Consider the following 19202-nt stretch of genomic DNA (forward strand, 5'->3'; position numbering starts at 1 on the left):
TATCATCCTCCTCACTGTATAATGACTGTGCTTCCCGTCATCCACCTCACTGTATAATGACTGTGCTTCCCGTCATCCTCCTCACTGTATAATGACGGTGCTTCCCGTCATCCTTCTCACCTTGTAATGATGGTGCTTCTTGTCATCCTTCTTCACTGTATAATGGCTGTGCTTCCTGTCATCTTCCTGACTGTATAATGACTGTGCTTCCTGTCATCCTCCTCACTGTATAATGACTGTGCTTGGTGTCATCTTCCTCACTGTATAATGACTGTGCTTCTTGTTATCAGCCTCTCTGTATGACGACTGTGCTTGGTGTCATCCTCCTCACTGTATAATGACTGCTTCTTGTCATCAGCCTCACTGTATAATGACAGTGTTTGGTGTCATCCTCCTCACTGTATAATGACTGTGCTTCTTGTCATCAGCCTCTCTGTATAATGACTGTGTTTGGTGTCATCCGCCTCACTGTATAATGACTGTGCTTCCCGTCATCCTCCTCACTGTATAATGACTGTGCTTCCCGTCATCCTCCTCACTGTATAATGACTATGCGTCTTGTCACCTGCCTCACTGCATAATGACGGTGCTTGGTGTCATCCTCCTCCCTGTATAATGACTGTGCTTGGTGTCATCCTCCGCACTGTATAATAAATGACTGGGCTTCATCATCCTCCTCACTGTATAATGACTGTGCTTCCCGTCATCCGCCTCACTGTATAATGACTGTGCTTCCCGTCATCCGCCTCACTGTATAATGACTGTGCTTCCCGTTATCCTCCTCACTGTATAATGACGGTGCTTCTTGTCATCAGCCTCACTGTATAATGACTGTGCTTGCTGTAATCCTCCTCACTGTATAATGACTGCTTCTTGTCATCAGCCTCACTGTATAATGACTGTACTACATCCTCCTCACTGTATAATTACTGTGCATTATCATCCTCCTCACTCTATAATGATGGTGCTTCACAACTTTATTCTCACAGTATAATGACTGTGCTTCCTGTCATCTTCCTGACTGTATAATGACTGTGCTTCCTGTCATCCTTCTTCACTGTATAATGACTGTGCTTCACTTCATCCTCCTGACTGTATAATGACTGTGCTTCCCAACATCCTCCTGACTGTACAATAACTGCGCTACCCAACATCCTCCTCACTGTTTAATGACTGTGCTTCCCGTCATCCCCCTTACTGTATAATGGCTGTGCTTGGTGTTATCCTCCTCCCTGTATAATGACTGTGCTTGGTGTCATCCTCCGCACTGTATAATAAATGACTGGGCTTCATCATACTCCTCACTGTATAATGATGGTGCTTCTTGTCATCCGCCTCACTGTATAATGACTGTGCTTCCCGTCATCCTCCTCACTGTATAATGATGGTGCTTCTTGTCATCCTCCTGACTGTATAATGACTGTGCTTCCTGTCATCCTCCTCATGGTACAATGACTGTGCTTCACATCTTCATTCTCAATGTATAATGACTGTGCTTCACATCATCCTATTCACTGTATAATGACTGTGCTTCACATCTTCATTGTCACTGTATTATGACTGTGCTTCCCGTCATCTTCCTCACTTTTCCAGTCCTTTGCTTTCCCCAAACAGGTTCCTACCTCTTGGTAAACTCTACCGAACATGCTGCAGGGAAGCGGGCTCAGCTCCTCTTTCAGCCACTAAGTGAAAATGATACTCACTGCTTGCAATTTAGTTATCTTCTGCATAGCAGAGATGCCAGAGGTCCAGGGTCTTTGCGGGCTTATGTGCGAGTGAATGGAGGCCCTTTGGGCTCAGCAGTTTGGGAAGTATCAGGACCACGAGGAAAGCAGTGGCAACAAGCAGAGCTTGCCGTCAGCACTTTTTGGCCTAGTGAATACCAGGTAACTAACTATACAAGTCTACACACTATATTCCTTTCACTCTGAAGCCATTTTTGGGGTTTGTTAGGTTTTGCATGGAGCCATGCTTCTATTAAACTATAGAGGTCTATTCAAACTAACTTTCCATACACTGTAGTTTACTCAACATGTATTTTTTAAGATGTTGAGTTTATGTACAACTAAGCAACAGTGGATTAAAATGGTCTGGAGTTCTGGGCCGTACGTACGTCTTTGACTCTGCCCCACACAAGTCTCAATTACATTTAAAATAATTAACAGTAACTTACTTTATCAGTGTGGTAGAGCCACTGATGGCCCCTAACACATTGGGGCTTTCCTAACACTATTTCTTTGTAGTACAGAGGGACAGAGTTTGCCCAGAAGGAGCCACTTTAGAGCAATGTGCTGCAGAGTAGTAATAAAAAAAATCTTAAAGTATATAAATCCTAGGCATCTGCCCCCAGTATGATTATCCACTACTACAGTTGTGATCGATAAAACTAATTTGTAGCAGTTTTTAAGTTCTTACAACACTGAAACCATAGTACTACTGTATTGTCCCCGAGTTTATAACACTACTGAATAACATTGAATCTTGAGCTTTCTGAGATTTTCTTTGGCTCTGAATGTACAACTAAACTAAGATTCTTTATGATACTGAGGGGTCTACAGACATGGCCAAAAGTTTTGAGTATGACACAAGTATTGGTTTTCACAAGGTTTGCTTCTTCAGTGTCTTTAGACCTTTCTGTAAGATGTTACTATGGTATACTGAAGTAAAATTACAAGCATTTCATAAGTGTCAAAGGCTTTTATTGACAATTACATTAAGTTTATGCAGAGTCAATATTTGAGTGTTGACCCTTCTTTTTCAAGACCTCTGCAATTTGCCCTGGCATGCTGTCAATCAACTTCTGGGTCACATACTGACTGATGGCCGCCCATTCTTGCCTAATCAATGCTTGGCGTTTGTCAGAATTTGTTGGGTTTTGTTTGTCCATCCGCCTCTTGAGGATTGAGGACCACAAAGGGATTAAGGTCTGTGGAGTTTCCTGGCCATGGACCCAAAATTTTGATGCTTTGTTCCCCGAGCCACTTAGTTATCACTTTTGCCTTATGGCAAGGTGCTCCATCATGTTGGAAAAGGCATTGTTCGTCACCAAACTGTTCTTGGATGGTTGGGAGAAGTTGCTCTTGGAGAATGTTTTGGTACCATTCTTTATTCATGGCTGAGTTCTTAGGCAAAATTGTGAGTGAGCCCACTCCCTTGGCTGAGAAGCAACCCCACACATGAATGGTCTCTGGATGCTTTACTGTGGATGCAGACGGTGCTGATGAATATGATTGATATGCGACTGATTGTCTGATTCTGTATACAAAGTGCTATAATGTAGTGGCTGCAGCTTTTTTCATTCCATATTCCGTTGTGCTTCATATACAGACTCAGGTGCATACAGATATACAGAGTGTCACATATTAAATTAATCAGCACAGTCTGTTGGTTGCATTGCATTGCGATTTAGGTGCATTTTCGGCAAGAAGAGATGACCAACGCTTTCAGCGTTGCACGGGACCTGGGGCTTATTCATGGCAGGCAAATTGGGCTGCGTGGCGTATAGAGGCTAGATGTATGAGGACACATCTGTTGGTACTGTATAAATTACACCTGCTTACTGACTGTAGAGATATTATACTTGGACTGCATTCTTGAGGCACTAATTATTGTAATTAAATCCCCTATGACTGCTAATATTTGTATGTATAACATCTGTATAAACCTACAGTATAACACGGATTTGCCCATGCTTTCTCAAATGTAAGAACTTGCCATGTTTGTTGTTATTTTTCATTTGTTTAGATGAAGACCAGTTGGTTAGATTTCCTAAGTCATAATCAGACAAGTGCCTGTCTATTTTGTGCCTAGTTTCCATCTTATATAAACGGTAGTGGGCTGAGGCGCAAAACAGATGAGGCAAAGTGTAGCCACTAGTTCTTTGTGTAATTGCACATTCCCCTGGCCCCTTTACCCCCTCCTCCAATTACTGTGTTTTGTCCTTTCTATTTTTACCTTAAGAGTTGGAGAAATCACTAATGGTCATTTATGAGTCTACAAAAATGGAGATGTGCAGTGTAAATATAATTTCTGAAGGGAAGAGCTGGAGGGATCAGTCCATTTCTTGCTGACTGCTTTGCTACCTTCTTACTGCACCCAAATGAAGAAAATAAGATGATTTGTGTTGTGGGACAAGTTATTTAAATGATCTGCAAGGGATGAGGTTCCAGCTTAGTAGGTGGTCACTTCAGCCTTTTAGCTCCAGAAAAAAACTTGATTTTTAATGGATCTCAGGAGATGCTGAAGATTTGGCTTAAGCTTTTACCTCCAACAACAACAATTTAGCACCATTCATATGCTCTATATATGATAAAGTTCATTTACAGTATCAGTATAAATACCAATGTAACAAAAAAGTATTAAAATGTACACATAGAATAAACAGGGGTACAGTTTTCAAAGCTTGGAGAGAGACAAATAGGGGTATTCAATTTGAGGCTATTTCAATTATCTCCGTATTCAATTACATTGACTTTTTGCCGGAGCGAAAAGTCAATGTAAAAAAACGGGGATAATTTTTCGGCAGCGTTTAGCTGGCGAAAAAAAGTGCAGAATTGGGGTTTAGGGGTGCAGGCTTAAAAAAAATAGCCTGCACTCCTGCGAATGCCCCCTAAAAACAATCTGTGTGAAAAAAAAAGTAAAAAAGAAAAAATCGGGAAACCCTAAAAATAAATTTTACATTTTGGGATGAAAAAAAAATATATGAAAAACCACTTCTAAAATAGGTAAATGTAACCCAGAGGGGGTCGGAAGTATGCGGCAGGTGTTTTCTTCAATGCGGGGTATAGCGGCAGGTGCATTTTTGCAGAATTTAAAAAAATAATTTTATGGACTTTAAAATATGCTTGAACCCATTTTCATGTACCCCAAATTTGATGGAAAAAATTATTTTTCCAAAAAACAAAACAAAACCTAAGTGCTATTCTTCACCCTTCTTCAATAGCCGCATTTATGCACCTGCAGCGGCTTTTTAAAAACGGGGAGAATCATAGTGATCCCCCATGTCTGGACATGTTTAGTGGTGCCCTAGGATGATTTCCCAAAAATTCCTGTTTTTTTTTTCGCCAATTCCAGTTTCGCCGGTTCACGTTTTCGCCTACTTTGGAATTGAACATGGGGAATAGCGGGCACGCGTGCTATACTTTTCCGCCTGGAAAACAGGCGAAGGAGGCGAAAAGTCCAGCAGGCGAAAAGTCTGGACTTTTCGCCTCAAATTGAATACAGGCCAAAGTGGAGAAATATAAAGTACCAACCAATCAGCTCCTAGCTGTTATTTTCAAACACAGCCTGTAAAATGACAGTTAGTTAGAACTTAGAAGCTGATTGGTTGGTACTTTATCTCTCTCCACTCTATCTCCCCCACAGTCCCAATGTGCATTTACGCTCATGACTTATAAATGGGTTTCCAATGAGCAATAGTTTAGGCAAAAGAATTGTAGAATTGATATGTTGTAGTTAATTAAATGATAACATTCCTAAATAAACCCCAGACACGAAAACCAAGTTCTATGGTGCCTGGCATTCAGGATATTTGGTGGGCCTTCCAAGATTCTGTGAGTGAGTACTCAGTCCTGGATGATTTGTTTTACAGGCTCCAGCACATACAACCACAAAACACACAAATAAATAAAAACTGTACTGTGTCTGCAGGAGCAAAAACCTGTTGCGATATGCGTGGTCTCGTCATGACGACCCAGTTTTTCAGACAACAATTTGTTTTCCCCCGTGGAAGTGTACTGTCAACAAAAAGAGAATGAGAGATAGATTGTATTTGAGACAACAGAGAATTGGCTCTGTATTGTACTCTGGCTAAACACAGTGGAGCCTGAATTGTATACTAGCCACAAGGTAATGTGCATTGTTATGCTGAACAATTTGGATATGAAATCCTTAAAAGATTAAGCTAATTAGAACATAACACTAATGGGCTGTAATCACAGTGTGCATGATTAATCATAGTAGGTTTCATTTGTATAACTATTTTTTCAACTCACTCACCGTAGAGGGAACAGTGGGACCTTGTATTATATACTAGTTACAGAGAAGTGGACTCTGTATTGTACACTAACCCCAGACAAAAGGATCTGTAAGCATCAGTTAATTGGAATTGTATTGAACTGTAAACATCAGGCAATGGGCTATATTTTGTTTAGTAACCAAAAGACATTTGGCTCTGTTCTACATTAGGTAACAGAGAATGGGGGTGCAACAGAGTAATGCTATCCCATAGTTTCCCAAACTCCGCCATTGCTGTCCAGGTTTTAAGGCTACCCATGCGTGAGTTCAGATGGTCAAATTTAAATTACTGAGATACTAGCTATCACCTGAGCTCAAGCTTGGATATCCTTAAAACCTGGACTGTAATGACGGGAGTTTGTGAAAGTCTATGCTAGCCTAATGTGTATGGGTCACTTCAGAAATAATGTACATGGAAACTAAAGACTCTTTTTTATTTACTGTAGGTTATTAGGGCACTGGAGGAAATGTTCACTTTGTTTTGCAAAGGCCTGGGTTCTAAAACAACTTGTCACAGCATTATATACTGTATTAGTGACCCACTGATTATATATTATACCCCTTTTCCACTGACCTTAAAATCCCGGGTTTTTTCATGAGCGTGCTTGGATTTTTGTCAGTGAAAATTGGTCAACCCGGATCCAGTGTTTCGGGAATCTAACCCTGGTAGCTAACAGGGTTTTACCTGGGAAGGACCCGGGTAAGGCTCAGTGGAAACAGGTATCCTAGGTCATCTAACCCGGATCCTGTTTCCAGCATGGGGAGATCGGCGCTTGGAGATGATGTCATCTCCAAGTGCTGCCTGAAGAGTTCCACTGCACATGTGTGTGGGAATAACACTGCCACAGTGTGAAATGGGCTGTCCCGGCTCTGACCCAGTTTGGAACCATGTTCCAAATCCTTGGTCAGACTAAAGACTGCAATGTAAAATGGTATAATAAGTACAACAAGATCGTTTCCTGTAGTAGAAAGGGGAGAACACTGCAGACACATTGGAAATCCAGGCAGGCTCCAGCAGTTAATTTTAACTATCTGGCAGCTGGTTTGATTAATAGGCACTAGTAGGAAATAGTTGCATTTTCCCTCAGAGGAGATAAGCAAAACAAAACATAAATACAAAATCCTTGCCTGTCCAGCTCTTATTAAACAAACAACTCTCAAACTGTGAGTGGTTTTGCTTAGCTTACAAAATGGACACCTTTGCAAACAAATGCACCTTTTACGCACAGTAGTTTTTGCCAGAAACGCTCTTAGATCAGCATAACCTGTGTTCCCCCAGGCAGAGAGCAGACTGTGTGCCTGGATGTTTATAAGGGCCTGACAGCTGCAGGCAGTTAATTGGTTTGGTAGGGCAGACCCTGCAGTGGCCAGAGTGACTGTACCAATCATTTGCTTTAGGACTAGCCAAAACTAACAAAACACCCTTTCAGTGACACTACAAATAATGGTTCTGAGCTCTACATGTTTGACTGTATTATATTTTTTTACTAATAAGGCTCTGCTGTTTTCCTCCCTACTTTTTTCAGTTGTATTTTTCTATTCTTTTCCTGATTAAATGGATTATCTGTATTGCCATTAATGAATACTATATGTCTCATGTTGAAGGTGCTGTTTGAGGCAGAGGTATCTGGGACTCCCCAAGGATACATTGCACTGGATAATATTCTCCTGCTCAGTTACCCCTGCAGTGAGTACATTAAATAAGGACAATTATGTTATATTGTTGAAAATGAAGTGTGAGGTATGAGAGAATAGCATCTAATAAGCGACACTCCCGCCCTTTGCAGCCCAAGCTCCACATTTTTCCCGTCTTGGCGAGGTGGAAGTGAATGCCGGGCAAAATGCCACATTTCAGTGCCCTGCTGCTGGTAGGGCAAATGAAGGCGAGACATTCCTGCTGCAGGTAAAAGGCCCTGTGTCATTGTTATTTCCCTTTTAGAATACTGTATTGATGGAGCATATAATATAAAGGGCAGGTGTTTGAATGGGAAAGTGCATAGCCAATCATAGAGTGAAGTGGGAAATATTGAGGGGATGGGCAGAGTCATTGTATCAATGGCACAATTCCTCAGCATGACTACTTCATTGTGCCTTTACAATTGTATATAAGCTTATTGTATGTGCAATGCAGATGAACAGAAAGAAGTAGGGATAAAGACGAAATAAAGGTTTCTATGACAACATATCTCACAAATGATAGTGTAGTGATAGTGTAACTATAGCGTAATTTGGGTTTGAATTGCTCCTGAGAGATGAGTAGATTGTGTGTAAGTCATGTGATGTGCGTATGTTCATTCATAAACTGCTTATTCCTAGTCATTCATTAACAGGAAATTGTTACAGCTAACACTTGTTTATGTGGAAGAAAAATGTTGGTCTGAAACAGTCACAAATACAAAGTCTTTACACTTGTTTTGCTTTATTGTTGGCCTTTAGAGGCAAAGCGGAGGCATCACCTCATCAGGGATAATCCAGCATGTCAGTCACTGGCGGCTGTTGGCCTCCTTCCAGCTGTTTGAAGCCGGGCGGGATGATCAAGATCTGTACCGTTGTGTGAGTCGCTCCATTTATGGGGCAGGAGTGTCCAACTTTGCTGAGCTTGTAGTGAAAGGTGAGAATTGATGGGATCTAATATTTCTTCATTCTTATAAACCGCATTTAATCACCACATGCATTAAATGTCACAGTATGCACTGCAGTGTACCACAGTGCATTCACAGAATACTTCACTTCATTTGCCTGTTTTTCTAGATCTCACTACACCCTTATCAATATTTGTAATGTACACACACTAGCTTAGTTCGGAATCACTTTTTTCCTCATTCTAACTGATTACTGCTGAATATCACACAGAACCACCAACCCCTATCGCACCACCTCAACTTCTAAGGGCTGGCCCCACCTATCTGGTAGTACAACTAAACACTCGCTCCATCACGGGTGATGGGCCCATCGTGCGAAGAGAGATTGAGTACCGTGTGAGTGGAGGAACCTGGCGGGAACGGCATGCTGTCACTGCGCACACATATAAACTATGGCATTTGGACCCTGACTCACAATACCATCTGTCAGTGTTACTCACTCGCCCTGGTGAGGGAGGCACTGGGAGGCCTGGACCAGCACTCATCAGCAGGACAAAGTGTGCAGGTAGAATACTACTGTGAACATATAGAAATAATAGGTCTTCTATAAAAAATATTATATACATAGTCTAGGAGAGTGAACCTGGATGCACAAGTAGTTGAAGTACTGAGGGGAATCCAGTATTGAAATACTAGGTTATTTTAAACGATGTAGTTATGAGACTGGCGTCCGCAATAATGACAGGGGAATCCCGACAAGGGACTTAAGATAAGCGTCGAAATACTGACGCATGTGTTAATGCTGTTGCCGGAACGCCGAAGGACGACAGCCTGAACGATGTAAGTCCCGGGCGCACTTAGCGTTAGCCGCAGGGGGGAGGTGGGGAGGGTTAGGTTTAGGGACCTGAGTGGGGTTGGGTTTTGGAGGGGGTTAGGGTTAGGCACCACTGGGGGGGGTTAGGGTTAGGGATAGGCACTAAGGGGGAGGGTTGGTTTAAGCACGAGGGGGGAGACAGGTTCAGGCACTAACGAGGATGGTTATGGTTAGGCTACAAAAAGGGAGGGTTAGGGGAATAAGGAGGGAGGGTAAGTGTACTGTTCTGACAGGTGGTATCCTGACAGCAGACATTACATACCCATTCCAGTTTAAACACATTGTGAAGCAACCAGGAAGTTGGGAGGGGTGATAAATACTGAACAGGAGGAAAGTTAACAAAAGAACAGTGGGGCACTGCTAGGCTGTAAAGATACTGCATGTTGTAGCTGCTGGGGATTATTGTATCATTGTGAGACTGAATAGGACATTCACACAGCTTGAGACTAGAGTTTATTTAACCAATTAGAGCCCTACAAAATCACATTTGTGCCTGACTAACTCATGTTTTTGTTATATTTTTAGAGCCCATGCGTGCCCCTAAAGGCCTTTTGTGTACAGCAGAGCAGCCACGCCAGCTGACTCTACATTGGGAAGCGTTTGGCTTCAACATCACCCGTTGTCACACCTACTCAGTGACACTGTGCTACAGCTATGAATCTAGCACTTTACAAGACTGTGTAACAGTGGAGGGGGGAGCAAGCCACTACACCCTCCATGCTCTACCTCCATACAGTGCCATCCATTGTCGTCTTGTAATCTCCAACCCTGAGGGTAGAAAGGAGGGCAAGGAGGTGACATGTCACACACAGGAAGATGGTGTGTAATTAAATAGTTTTACTTTGATATTTTCATACAACTATCGGGGCGATTCAATTGTGGATGATGGGCACAAAGTGCCATATGAACAATGGCACTTTGCAGCCACCGACATTTTACAACACTAAAACTATCTTCTTATGTGTTTTTTAGTACCAGGGGGCATCGCTTCAGAGTCTCTTGTCACCACCCCGGTGGACGATGCAATTCTTCTCTCCTGGGATGAACCTGCTGACCCTAATGGAGTTCTCACTCAATATGAGGTGAATATGTACCAATGAATCCTATTTCTGTGTTAGGTTCTGGTTTTGTAATACATGTGAGACACTAGCATATGCTGGCCTCCTTCCAGCTGTTTTAAAGCATTGGCATGATTAACATGGATTTGCCACTTGCTATGTGGTTGCTGTAGGGCATTGCTGCAAATTCAAATACAAGATAAAATGACACCGCTCACTGGTCTTGAGGAAACAGTGTAAATTTTTTTCATAATTAGATTACTTATATTCAAACACGGTTAATTAACAAAAACTTATTTTTGTGATTACCTTTTATTTTTTCTACATTTGTCTATTTTGCTCAGCTGTTCGATGTTCTTCAGGTTCCCCATCCTGATATTACATGCCACACTCATGTATAGTTTGTTCCATGAATCATGAGCCATCATTGTAGCATGCTGCTTATATTTTGTAGATAATTGTTGCAACTACAGTATCTGTGTGTGTATATTTAATATATATATATATATAAACTAGTGTGATAAATTCACAAGTCAGCTCTTCTTCTCTGTCTTCTCAGCTCAGCTATCAAATCATTGAGTCATCAGATCCCGGAGTGAGCGTACCAGGACCACGTTCCACCATCTGTAAACCTCCCAATGAAACTTCCCACCTCCTCACCAACTTGCACCCTGGAACCACCTACCTACTAAGTGTACGGGCACGTAATAGCAGAGGCTATGGACAGAGTGCTCTTACTGAGCTTACAACGAACATTTCAGGTATTTCTTCTAATGACAGCTGTATTAAAATAGTAACATGCTCAGGGTTACTAGAAGAACCACTATTATATATAGTACTATATTATTTGAGATATAATATATGCTCTGCAGCAGTGGCTCCCAAACCGGTCCTCAAAGCACCCCAACAGTCCAGATTTTAAGCATATCCTTGGTTATGCACAGATGGTTCCATCAAAATGAATGAGTTACTAATTAAGTCACCTGTGCGCAAGCATGGAAAACCTGAACTGTTGGGTGCCCTGGAAACCACTATCCTACAGTAAATTATAAGGGTATAAGATCGTTACAGTGGAGCTTTGTCACCATATAAAGTGCAAGGCCACTGGTCACAGAAATACGAGGTAGACTCTTAATAACTGATTTACAGCATAGGGTGCATTTTTAATCCTTCCAGTTTGCACGTTTTCCTGTTGAGTAATGATGTGATGACATCATAACTCACTGATTATACAAAATGCAATCAGATCTCAGCATTTATACAGATTTGCAGATTGTTATGCAGTACATAAACTAGCATCACTTGTCTATTATAAAGACATCTGATTGGTTGGTACTTTATCTCTCTCCACTTTCTCTCACTGTAAGCTTTGATCAATCTCCCTCCCCCATAAAGTCAGCTACACTGTACATATAGAACTTTCATAATTATTGCATTTCATTCATTTGCTGTAGCTCCTGCTTTTGACTACAGAGACCTACCTGCACCAATTGCTGAGACGGATCACACCATAACTGTTCTCCTAAGGCCTGCACAAGGACGGGGATCCCCTGTCAGGTTAGTTGTAATGTATGTTACTGTCTTCACAGTTTTATTTATTTGCCTCATACATTGATGGGAAACTGCAAACTACCCGAAGAGATGTAAATATTTGACTATATTATAGATAATCTCAAAAATATTTAGTATCATTCATATGTTCTAATTGCTCATGAGGATACTGGTTGAAATTCAGAACATGGGGAATACTGGCACCGACCCACCTAAACTCCTTCAGAATTTACGTAAACTTGTTCAGAACATCAAGTAAACTCATTAAGAACATGGGACTACACTAATTTACCATTTTCAGCTTGTTCCATGGCTCCCTGCCTGAGTCTGACTGACTGGCCTGAAAGACCACCCACTGTGTGTGTTTTCACTGACTGAACAACGCAGCTTCTGAGTCATCAGTGTATGTACCTCGCTGACAGTCCCCGCCGGAGAGGAGCATGGAGACTAGCCGCAGAAGAGGGCGAAACAGAGCCATCCATGCCATACTGCGCGGAGGGTGGGGAGGGTGGGGTGTGGAGGTTTGCTTGCTGCGCTGGAATCCCGCCACCAACTGCTGCTTGCAAGCACCCAGTAGGTGCTGCCAAAGAGGACGGACAACAGGGTCCCGACCCAGATCTGTAGAGGGGACCACCGCCACTTGTGTACCAGCCGGCGACTTTGCTGGCAGTGAAGCCAGTGTGCTAGCTGAAGAGGTCCTTACCAGACTATGGGGTCAGGAGGAGGATGCTGCGGAGGGAACTAAAGCCGCTTGTGTACCAGCTGGCAGGGGTGCTTTCAGTATTCCAGCCAGTGAGGGTGCTGCCAGAGAGGACAGACGCAGAGTCAGGAGCTGGAGCCTGCTTTTTTTAACATTTACCTGAGCTGCGGTGGGAACCACTGCCACGTGGCAAGTATACCCCATGTTCTGAACTTGAACCCAGGACACTTAATTAGGTGTGTATAACCCTAATGACTTGTCTATTGTTCACTGTACAAGTTCCTGCTTATTGTAGTAAATACTGGTTAAAAGGAATATATTAAGAGAGAATTGATCAGTACAAAGTAAACGTCCTTTATAATTTGTTAATGTTTGAGAAGAAAATAGTAGTCTGTGTTATCTGGATTCTGCTTAAACAACTGCATGATCATTCCTATTTCATATTGCATTCACAAAACAGTAATATACATAAAGGATTACAAGTTTATTGAAGTTTCCCTGACAATACTGGGGCTAAGGTAGAATTGCACGCAAATCAGTTCTGTGGCTGGATCTTGCGTGTGTTCATGCTACACATGCTCTATAGCTCTGAGAACATGTATGTGGGTGATTCACACGCATCTCAGTTTTTGCGCTACTTGGTGCTGAATGGGCGCAGCAGTGTTTTCACACGTAGGCTAAGGTAATTGACAGAGTGTTGAGGTGTATAGATGAATTTGCGAGTGTGGTGTATGTACCAGAGATCCATCTTGTTTTGGGCGCTCTCTTGTATGGATAAGGCTGGTGCGGTCACATAGATGTGTGGAACTCTGTATATATGATCAAATGTCTCCATTTAGGCCCTGATTCAGAGATGGACGCTATTGCGATCGCAACTGCGTTTCTGTATGCAACGCAGTTGCAAAATTATACTAATGTTATCAAAGAACACAAGAGCATAAAGACGCCCACTACTGCCTTCTCATCCGCGTGTGACCTGCGGTCAGACCTGCCGCAGGCCCAGGGAGCTCTTCTGCCATGCAGAGCTGCGTATGCAATTGTAGTGGCTAATTTATGCACGCCCACGTAACGGCGTTCAAACGGCCAGGCACGCCTGTGTTTCGCTAACCACCCCCTGTCAACACCCCCAAACGGTCACTTCCTGTCAATCAATCTGCAATGGGCCTCCGTGGTCTCCGTGAACGCAGGGCGGTCACACTGCTGCCTTCGCGCACTGTGATGCATGCGCAATGTCAAACAATAGCTCGATCTGCATGCGATTTGCAGTTGCGTTCATCTCTGAATCAGGCCCTTAGTGTCATTTGCGTGCAGCTCACAATGTCCATAGTAAAAAAGTCCAAATCACTGTACAGTACTTAGGTTTATTCTCAATAGTAGCAGTAATTTGTTTCTATTAGCTGTCATTTTGACCAGCAGTTAATTTGTAGGTGGCACTGCAGATGAGCAACTCCTACTGTACTTCTTTGTTTTACAATGGAAAAAGTTTTTCTTCCTTCTTTCACTCTAACTTCTGACTTAAGTGATGACATTTCTCTGTGCAACAGCTTTTACCAGGTACTGGTTGAGGGAGAAAGCTCCCGACGGTCCCGCCGCGAGCTGGGAGTCCCTGGCTGCTTCCCTGGAGCAGGCGGATATGAGGAAGCAGAGATGGATGGAGCCACTAGCTATGTAGGAGCAGAACTTCCACCTAGTGATTTGCCTCGGGACACTCCCTTTGTGGTTGGAGATAATCGCAGTTATGGGGGCTACTGGAACCCACCACTGGATCCTCGCAAAGGCTATCTTATCTACCTGCAGGCAGCCAGCCACCATCGTGGGGTAAGATGACCTTAAAAGTGCCAGAAGGATTGTTGTGATGGAGGAGGAAGTGTCAGACATTGGCTGGGTGCTTTCTGGATGAGTAAATGTGGGCTTTATATCAATAGAAACGATTTTCCAATAACAACTCTGTTTTTCTTTTTGTAGGAAACACGTCTTAATTGTGTTAGGATTGCTAGAAAAGGTAAAAAGTGACAATAGTCTGTTTTATTATACACATTCCTCTGTATGTTCTTTTTGCAGCTCATACCAAACTGTTATTTTCTTTTATCTCATTCCTGGTTATTATCTCTTTTTATATATCTCCTTCATTATCTCATCCAGTTTAAAAACTATACTGATCCCTTGTTATCTGTATTACTTCTCTGTATTGATTTCCTTCTTCTTACTGCTGTCCTCTCTGCAATTTACAGCTCTGAGTTCCTATCATTCTATCCATGGTCTTTCCATCTACTCTTTCCATTCTGGATCTCTCCTGACCTCCCCCCTCTGTATAAGACTGCCTTGGTTCTTATCCAATATAATTTGTCAGTATCCATCAAGAGTCTGTATATTTAATAATTACTCTCCCTTGTATACGTCTTTAACTCTCGCGCCTTCTGCAGCACCCTGTAAGGACAGTCACCGCTTCTCCATGGCTCCCCAGCATTCTGAGGAAATGGGTCTTGTGCTTGGAATCTGTGCCGGTGGCCTGGTTGTTTTTATCATCCTGCTTGGTGTTGTGATTCTCATTGTCCGAAAGGGGTAGGTATTTGTATGTTGTGCAGTGACTGTCAGACTGTTCTGTAGATGTCTTATTGATTTTCATCAGAATTTCTCTACCAATATGTAACATCATGGATAGCTCATACTTTACTTCTTTTCTCTATCGCTCGCAGAAGAACACAGTTTTCTTATGCTTACTATCCGTGAGTATGATAATAATAAACTGACACAGAGTTGAGCTTTGTGGCATGAGAGCTTTGGAAATTGCTGAGTGAGCCTGGTCAAAATGTCCCCTCCTAAATGTACACATTTTACTTCCTTTACATCTATAGTTTGTATGATTAAATGGAACCTGTCATCTTAGAGATTACGTTTTACAGAGTGCTTTGTGCTAAGCAAAAAAAAACCTAAATCCTCCACGTGGGGGAGAGAATGAAATACCTCAACCTCCAATATGCAAATGCCACATACTCACTCTCATAGAAAACATCCAAGAAATGCTCATGATCTATGAGTGTATTTACATACTAAAGAGAGTTTACAGGTACAACATATTCAGGTGGTGCTATTGTACTTAGTGACACTAGTATACTGTATGATTAGCTGTACCATATGAGTGAGATAAGGCAAATATGTCATTCCTTTTCTTACAGGAAGCCGATGGGTCTGGCTAAGTCTGCCTTGCCAGTGCGACATGAAAACTCCTGTGTAGCAGTCCCTAGAGAACATACCAAGATCATGGATCAACCCAAGTTAATGCAGGACGAGGCAGCGCTGACATTCCTGCATAGTTATGGCTCCCGAGGTATACTGTACACTGTGTGTTGCTTCTTTACACTGTATATACTTCCTCTGAATAACTCCTAATTACACATTTAAGGCAGCAGTTCTGACACAATAGATGTTTTTTTCAGAATTCAAAGATTATAGAATTTTTATTGCCCATTTTTTTCTCTGCAGGTGACTATACAGACAATTGCCAATACTGAAACTTTGCCTCACTTAAAGCGTGATGATGGAAAGTTTTATTGAGTTCTGTTAAAAAAAAAAAAACACCTTGTGTTGGTGTTATGTCTCCAGGGGTGTTGCTTTGGTTGTCAGTGATCCTATTTGTGAAGGTCACTGGTTTTGTAACGTTGCTGACAGTTGGTCTGTCCAGTACATACTTAGATGCATGCCTTTGTCCAGTACATACTTAGATGCATGCCTTTGTCCAGTACATACTTAGATGCATGTCTTTGTCCAGTACATACTTAGATGCATGCCTTTGTCCAGTACATACTTAGATGCATGCTTTTGTCCAGAACATACTTAGATGCATGCCTTTGTCCAGTACATACTTAGATGCATGCCTTTGTCCAGTACATACTTAGATGCATGCCTTTGTCCAGTACATATTTAGATGCATGCCTTTGTCCAGTACATACTTAGATGCATGCCTTTGTCCAGTACATACTTAGATGCATGCCTTTGTCCAGTACATACTTAGATGCATGCCTTTGTCCAGTACATACTTAGATGCATGCCTTTGTCCAGTACATACTTAGATGCATGCCTTTGTCCAGTACATATTTAGATGCATGCCTTTGTCCAGTACATACTTAGATGCATGCCTTTGTCCAGTACATACTTAGATGCATGCCTTTGTCCAGTACATACTTAGATGCATGCCTTTGTCCAGTACATACTTAGATGCATGCCTTTGTCCAGTACATACTTAGATGCATGCCTTTGTCCAGTACATACTTAGATGCATGCTTTTGTCCAGTACATACTTAGATGCATGCCTTTGTCCAGTACATACTTAGATGCATGCCTTTGTCCAGTACATACTTAGATGCATGCCTTTGTCCAGTACATACTTAGATGCATGCCTTTGTCCAGTACATACTTAGATGCATGCCTTTGTCCAGTACATACTTAGATGCATGCTTTTGTCCAGTACATACTTAGATGCATGCCTTTGTCCAGTACATACTTAGATGCATGTCTCTGCATTACATGGAGCTAGAAATATGCATATATATGATGGCAAAGTATATGCAAGGTCTAATCATCACACCATGTTCAACCTCAGATTGTGTCTCATGCTTCTTTAGAACTGCTGATTTCATTAATTTGTTTTAATTATATTTTATCCTTTTATACAGGGGACATTGGGATAGCCTATGTTACATGTGACATTTTACAGGATTTTTTTTAATTTTTCCCACTAGAAGGAGTAAAATGCATTCCATTAAAAGAGTAGGGCAAGACCCAATCTCTGCCAGCACAGAGCTGGTTTAAGAACCAAGGGTCTCATTCAGACCCGGTTGCAAACGCTGAGCACTCACAATCGGGTCGATGTTAAGGCCCTCCGCGCGCGCAGCGGCCGCACTACGCGTGCGCAAGCCCCGGAGCGAGAGAGAAACTCTCTCAGTCCGGAGCTCACTACAAAAGGGGCGGCTGTCGATGTTGATCGATAGCTCACCCCGTTTTGTAGGCGGGGCGGGGGGTGGCTACACAAACGGAGGCGTTCCTAATGGAACGCATGCCGTTTTGTGGGCGGCCGCACTGGCATCAGCAGTGATGTCAGTGGGGAGCTTCCTGCTCGATCAGAGCAGGAAGCTCCCTGGGGCTTGAGGTTGCCGAGACCCAACCTTAGGGTCTCGTTGCAATCCCCGATGGTCGCGATGGTCTTGACCATCGCGACCATCACCCTGGTCAGTCGCTAAAGCTGTGGGTGGTAACCCACAGCTTAGCTAGCGACCAGGAGGCCGCACTTAAAAAATCAAGCGGCCGCCCTCATTCAGAGACAGTGATCGCTTCTTGCAACCGCCTTTGAATGAGGGCCCAAGTCCTTAAGCAGATGAAAATGTCTGTGTCTGTCCCCCTGTACAGGAAGGTTTGCCCCCCTCCCACCATTTATTTGATTTTAATAATCTTGCTCCACAAAATCAACTCTTGTACGTATTTGCACTGGTCTGCACAGTAGGCACAATGGTGTCTACTCTGTACTCTGAACGCACTCATTCCTAAGTTCTCCTGCTCTGCAAAAGCCACCAACTTTCGGTGCGAACCCATGTACTTTGGCAGGAATCATGGTGCACCTGTCATACTATAAGGCACTTCATAAATGAAGCCCTGTGTATATATTTCAGTGTGCTTTGAGCCATGTACATAGTGATAATTATAAACGCCAGAAATGTCAGCAACTGTGAAATCTGTAATTGACTTATTTATGGGGAATGCATTTAAAGTTCCACACAGTCATTGCATTAGCAGTCTTCAGTCCTCTCTTTATCTACAGTAGAGCCACGTGTTGGGTCTGTGACAGAATCAAGCAGTCTTCTGGGAGGGTCTCCACGGCGCAGTGGGGGCAGAAAAGGGTCTCCATACCATACAGGCCAGCTGCACCCTGCAGTACGCGTGGCAGATCTACTTCAACACATAAACCAGATGAAGGTGGCAGAGGGTTATGGATTCAAACAGGAATATGAGGTAATAAATCTGCTTAATAATATAGCTTTTCTAGCTTACTGAACACTTTGCTTAAATTCATGCTGTAATCCAACATATGTGAGAACATGCTGCATTTCCTAATGCTTCCACACATTGGTGAGTTACATTTCTGTTCTCTTTTCTTTTGGCTTGCCTAAAATACATACACATCATTGTCAAACATAATCCCACCTGTCTTTAATTCTGCAGTGAGTGACTCAGAGTGACATAGGGCTTTATTCAGAGGCGGCCGTACGGTCTACGACCGCACGGCCGCCTCGATGTTTGTCTAGTACGCATGCGCACGAGGGAGCCGGCTCCTTCGTGCGCATGCGTGAGACCCGCTACGACCGACAGCGCCGGTCGTAGCGGGTCTCTTTCCAAAGGGGGCGAGCTGTCGATGTTGATTGACAGCTCGC

General features: G+C 42.8%; 1 protein-coding gene across 5 annotated transcripts in view; it reads left to right on the forward strand.

The window, feature by feature from the left end:
* The window catches only part of PTPRU (protein tyrosine phosphatase receptor type U), a 133366-nt gene that overhangs the window by 78927 nt on the left and 35237 nt on the right, over window positions 1-19202 (forward strand). For 2 of the 5 annotated variants that reach the window (XM_088459977.1, XM_088459979.1), the window contains exons 3-17: window positions 1615-1886; window positions 7621-7702; window positions 7803-7918; window positions 8452-8626; window positions 8869-9162; window positions 9997-10290; window positions 10444-10553; window positions 11089-11290; window positions 11984-12086; window positions 14325-14598; window positions 14746-14782; window positions 15204-15342; window positions 15477-15506; window positions 15957-16108; window positions 18593-18783. In XM_088459977.1, coding sequence (XP_088316103.1) covers window positions 1615-1886; window positions 7621-7702; window positions 7803-7918; window positions 8452-8626; window positions 8869-9162; window positions 9997-10290; window positions 10444-10553; window positions 11089-11290; window positions 11984-12086; window positions 14325-14598; window positions 14746-14782; window positions 15204-15342; window positions 15477-15506; window positions 15957-16108; window positions 18593-18783 — 2471 coding nt within the window. The remainder of the gene's footprint in view (window positions 1-1614; window positions 1887-7620; window positions 7703-7802; window positions 7919-8451; window positions 8627-8868; window positions 9163-9996; window positions 10291-10443; window positions 10554-11088; window positions 11291-11983; window positions 12087-14324; window positions 14599-14745; window positions 14783-15203; window positions 15343-15476; window positions 15507-15956; window positions 16109-18592; window positions 18784-19202) is intronic. The other 3 variants (XM_088459980.1, XM_088459981.1, XM_088459978.1) reach the window with 2 other exon arrangements.

This window comes from Taudactylus pleione, unplaced genomic scaffold (genome assembly GCF_031769625.1).
Source record: "Taudactylus pleione unplaced genomic scaffold, aTauple2 ptg000959l, whole genome shotgun sequence".
Classification (NCBI taxonomy): Eukaryota; Metazoa; Chordata; class Amphibia; order Anura; family Myobatrachidae; genus Taudactylus; species Taudactylus pleione.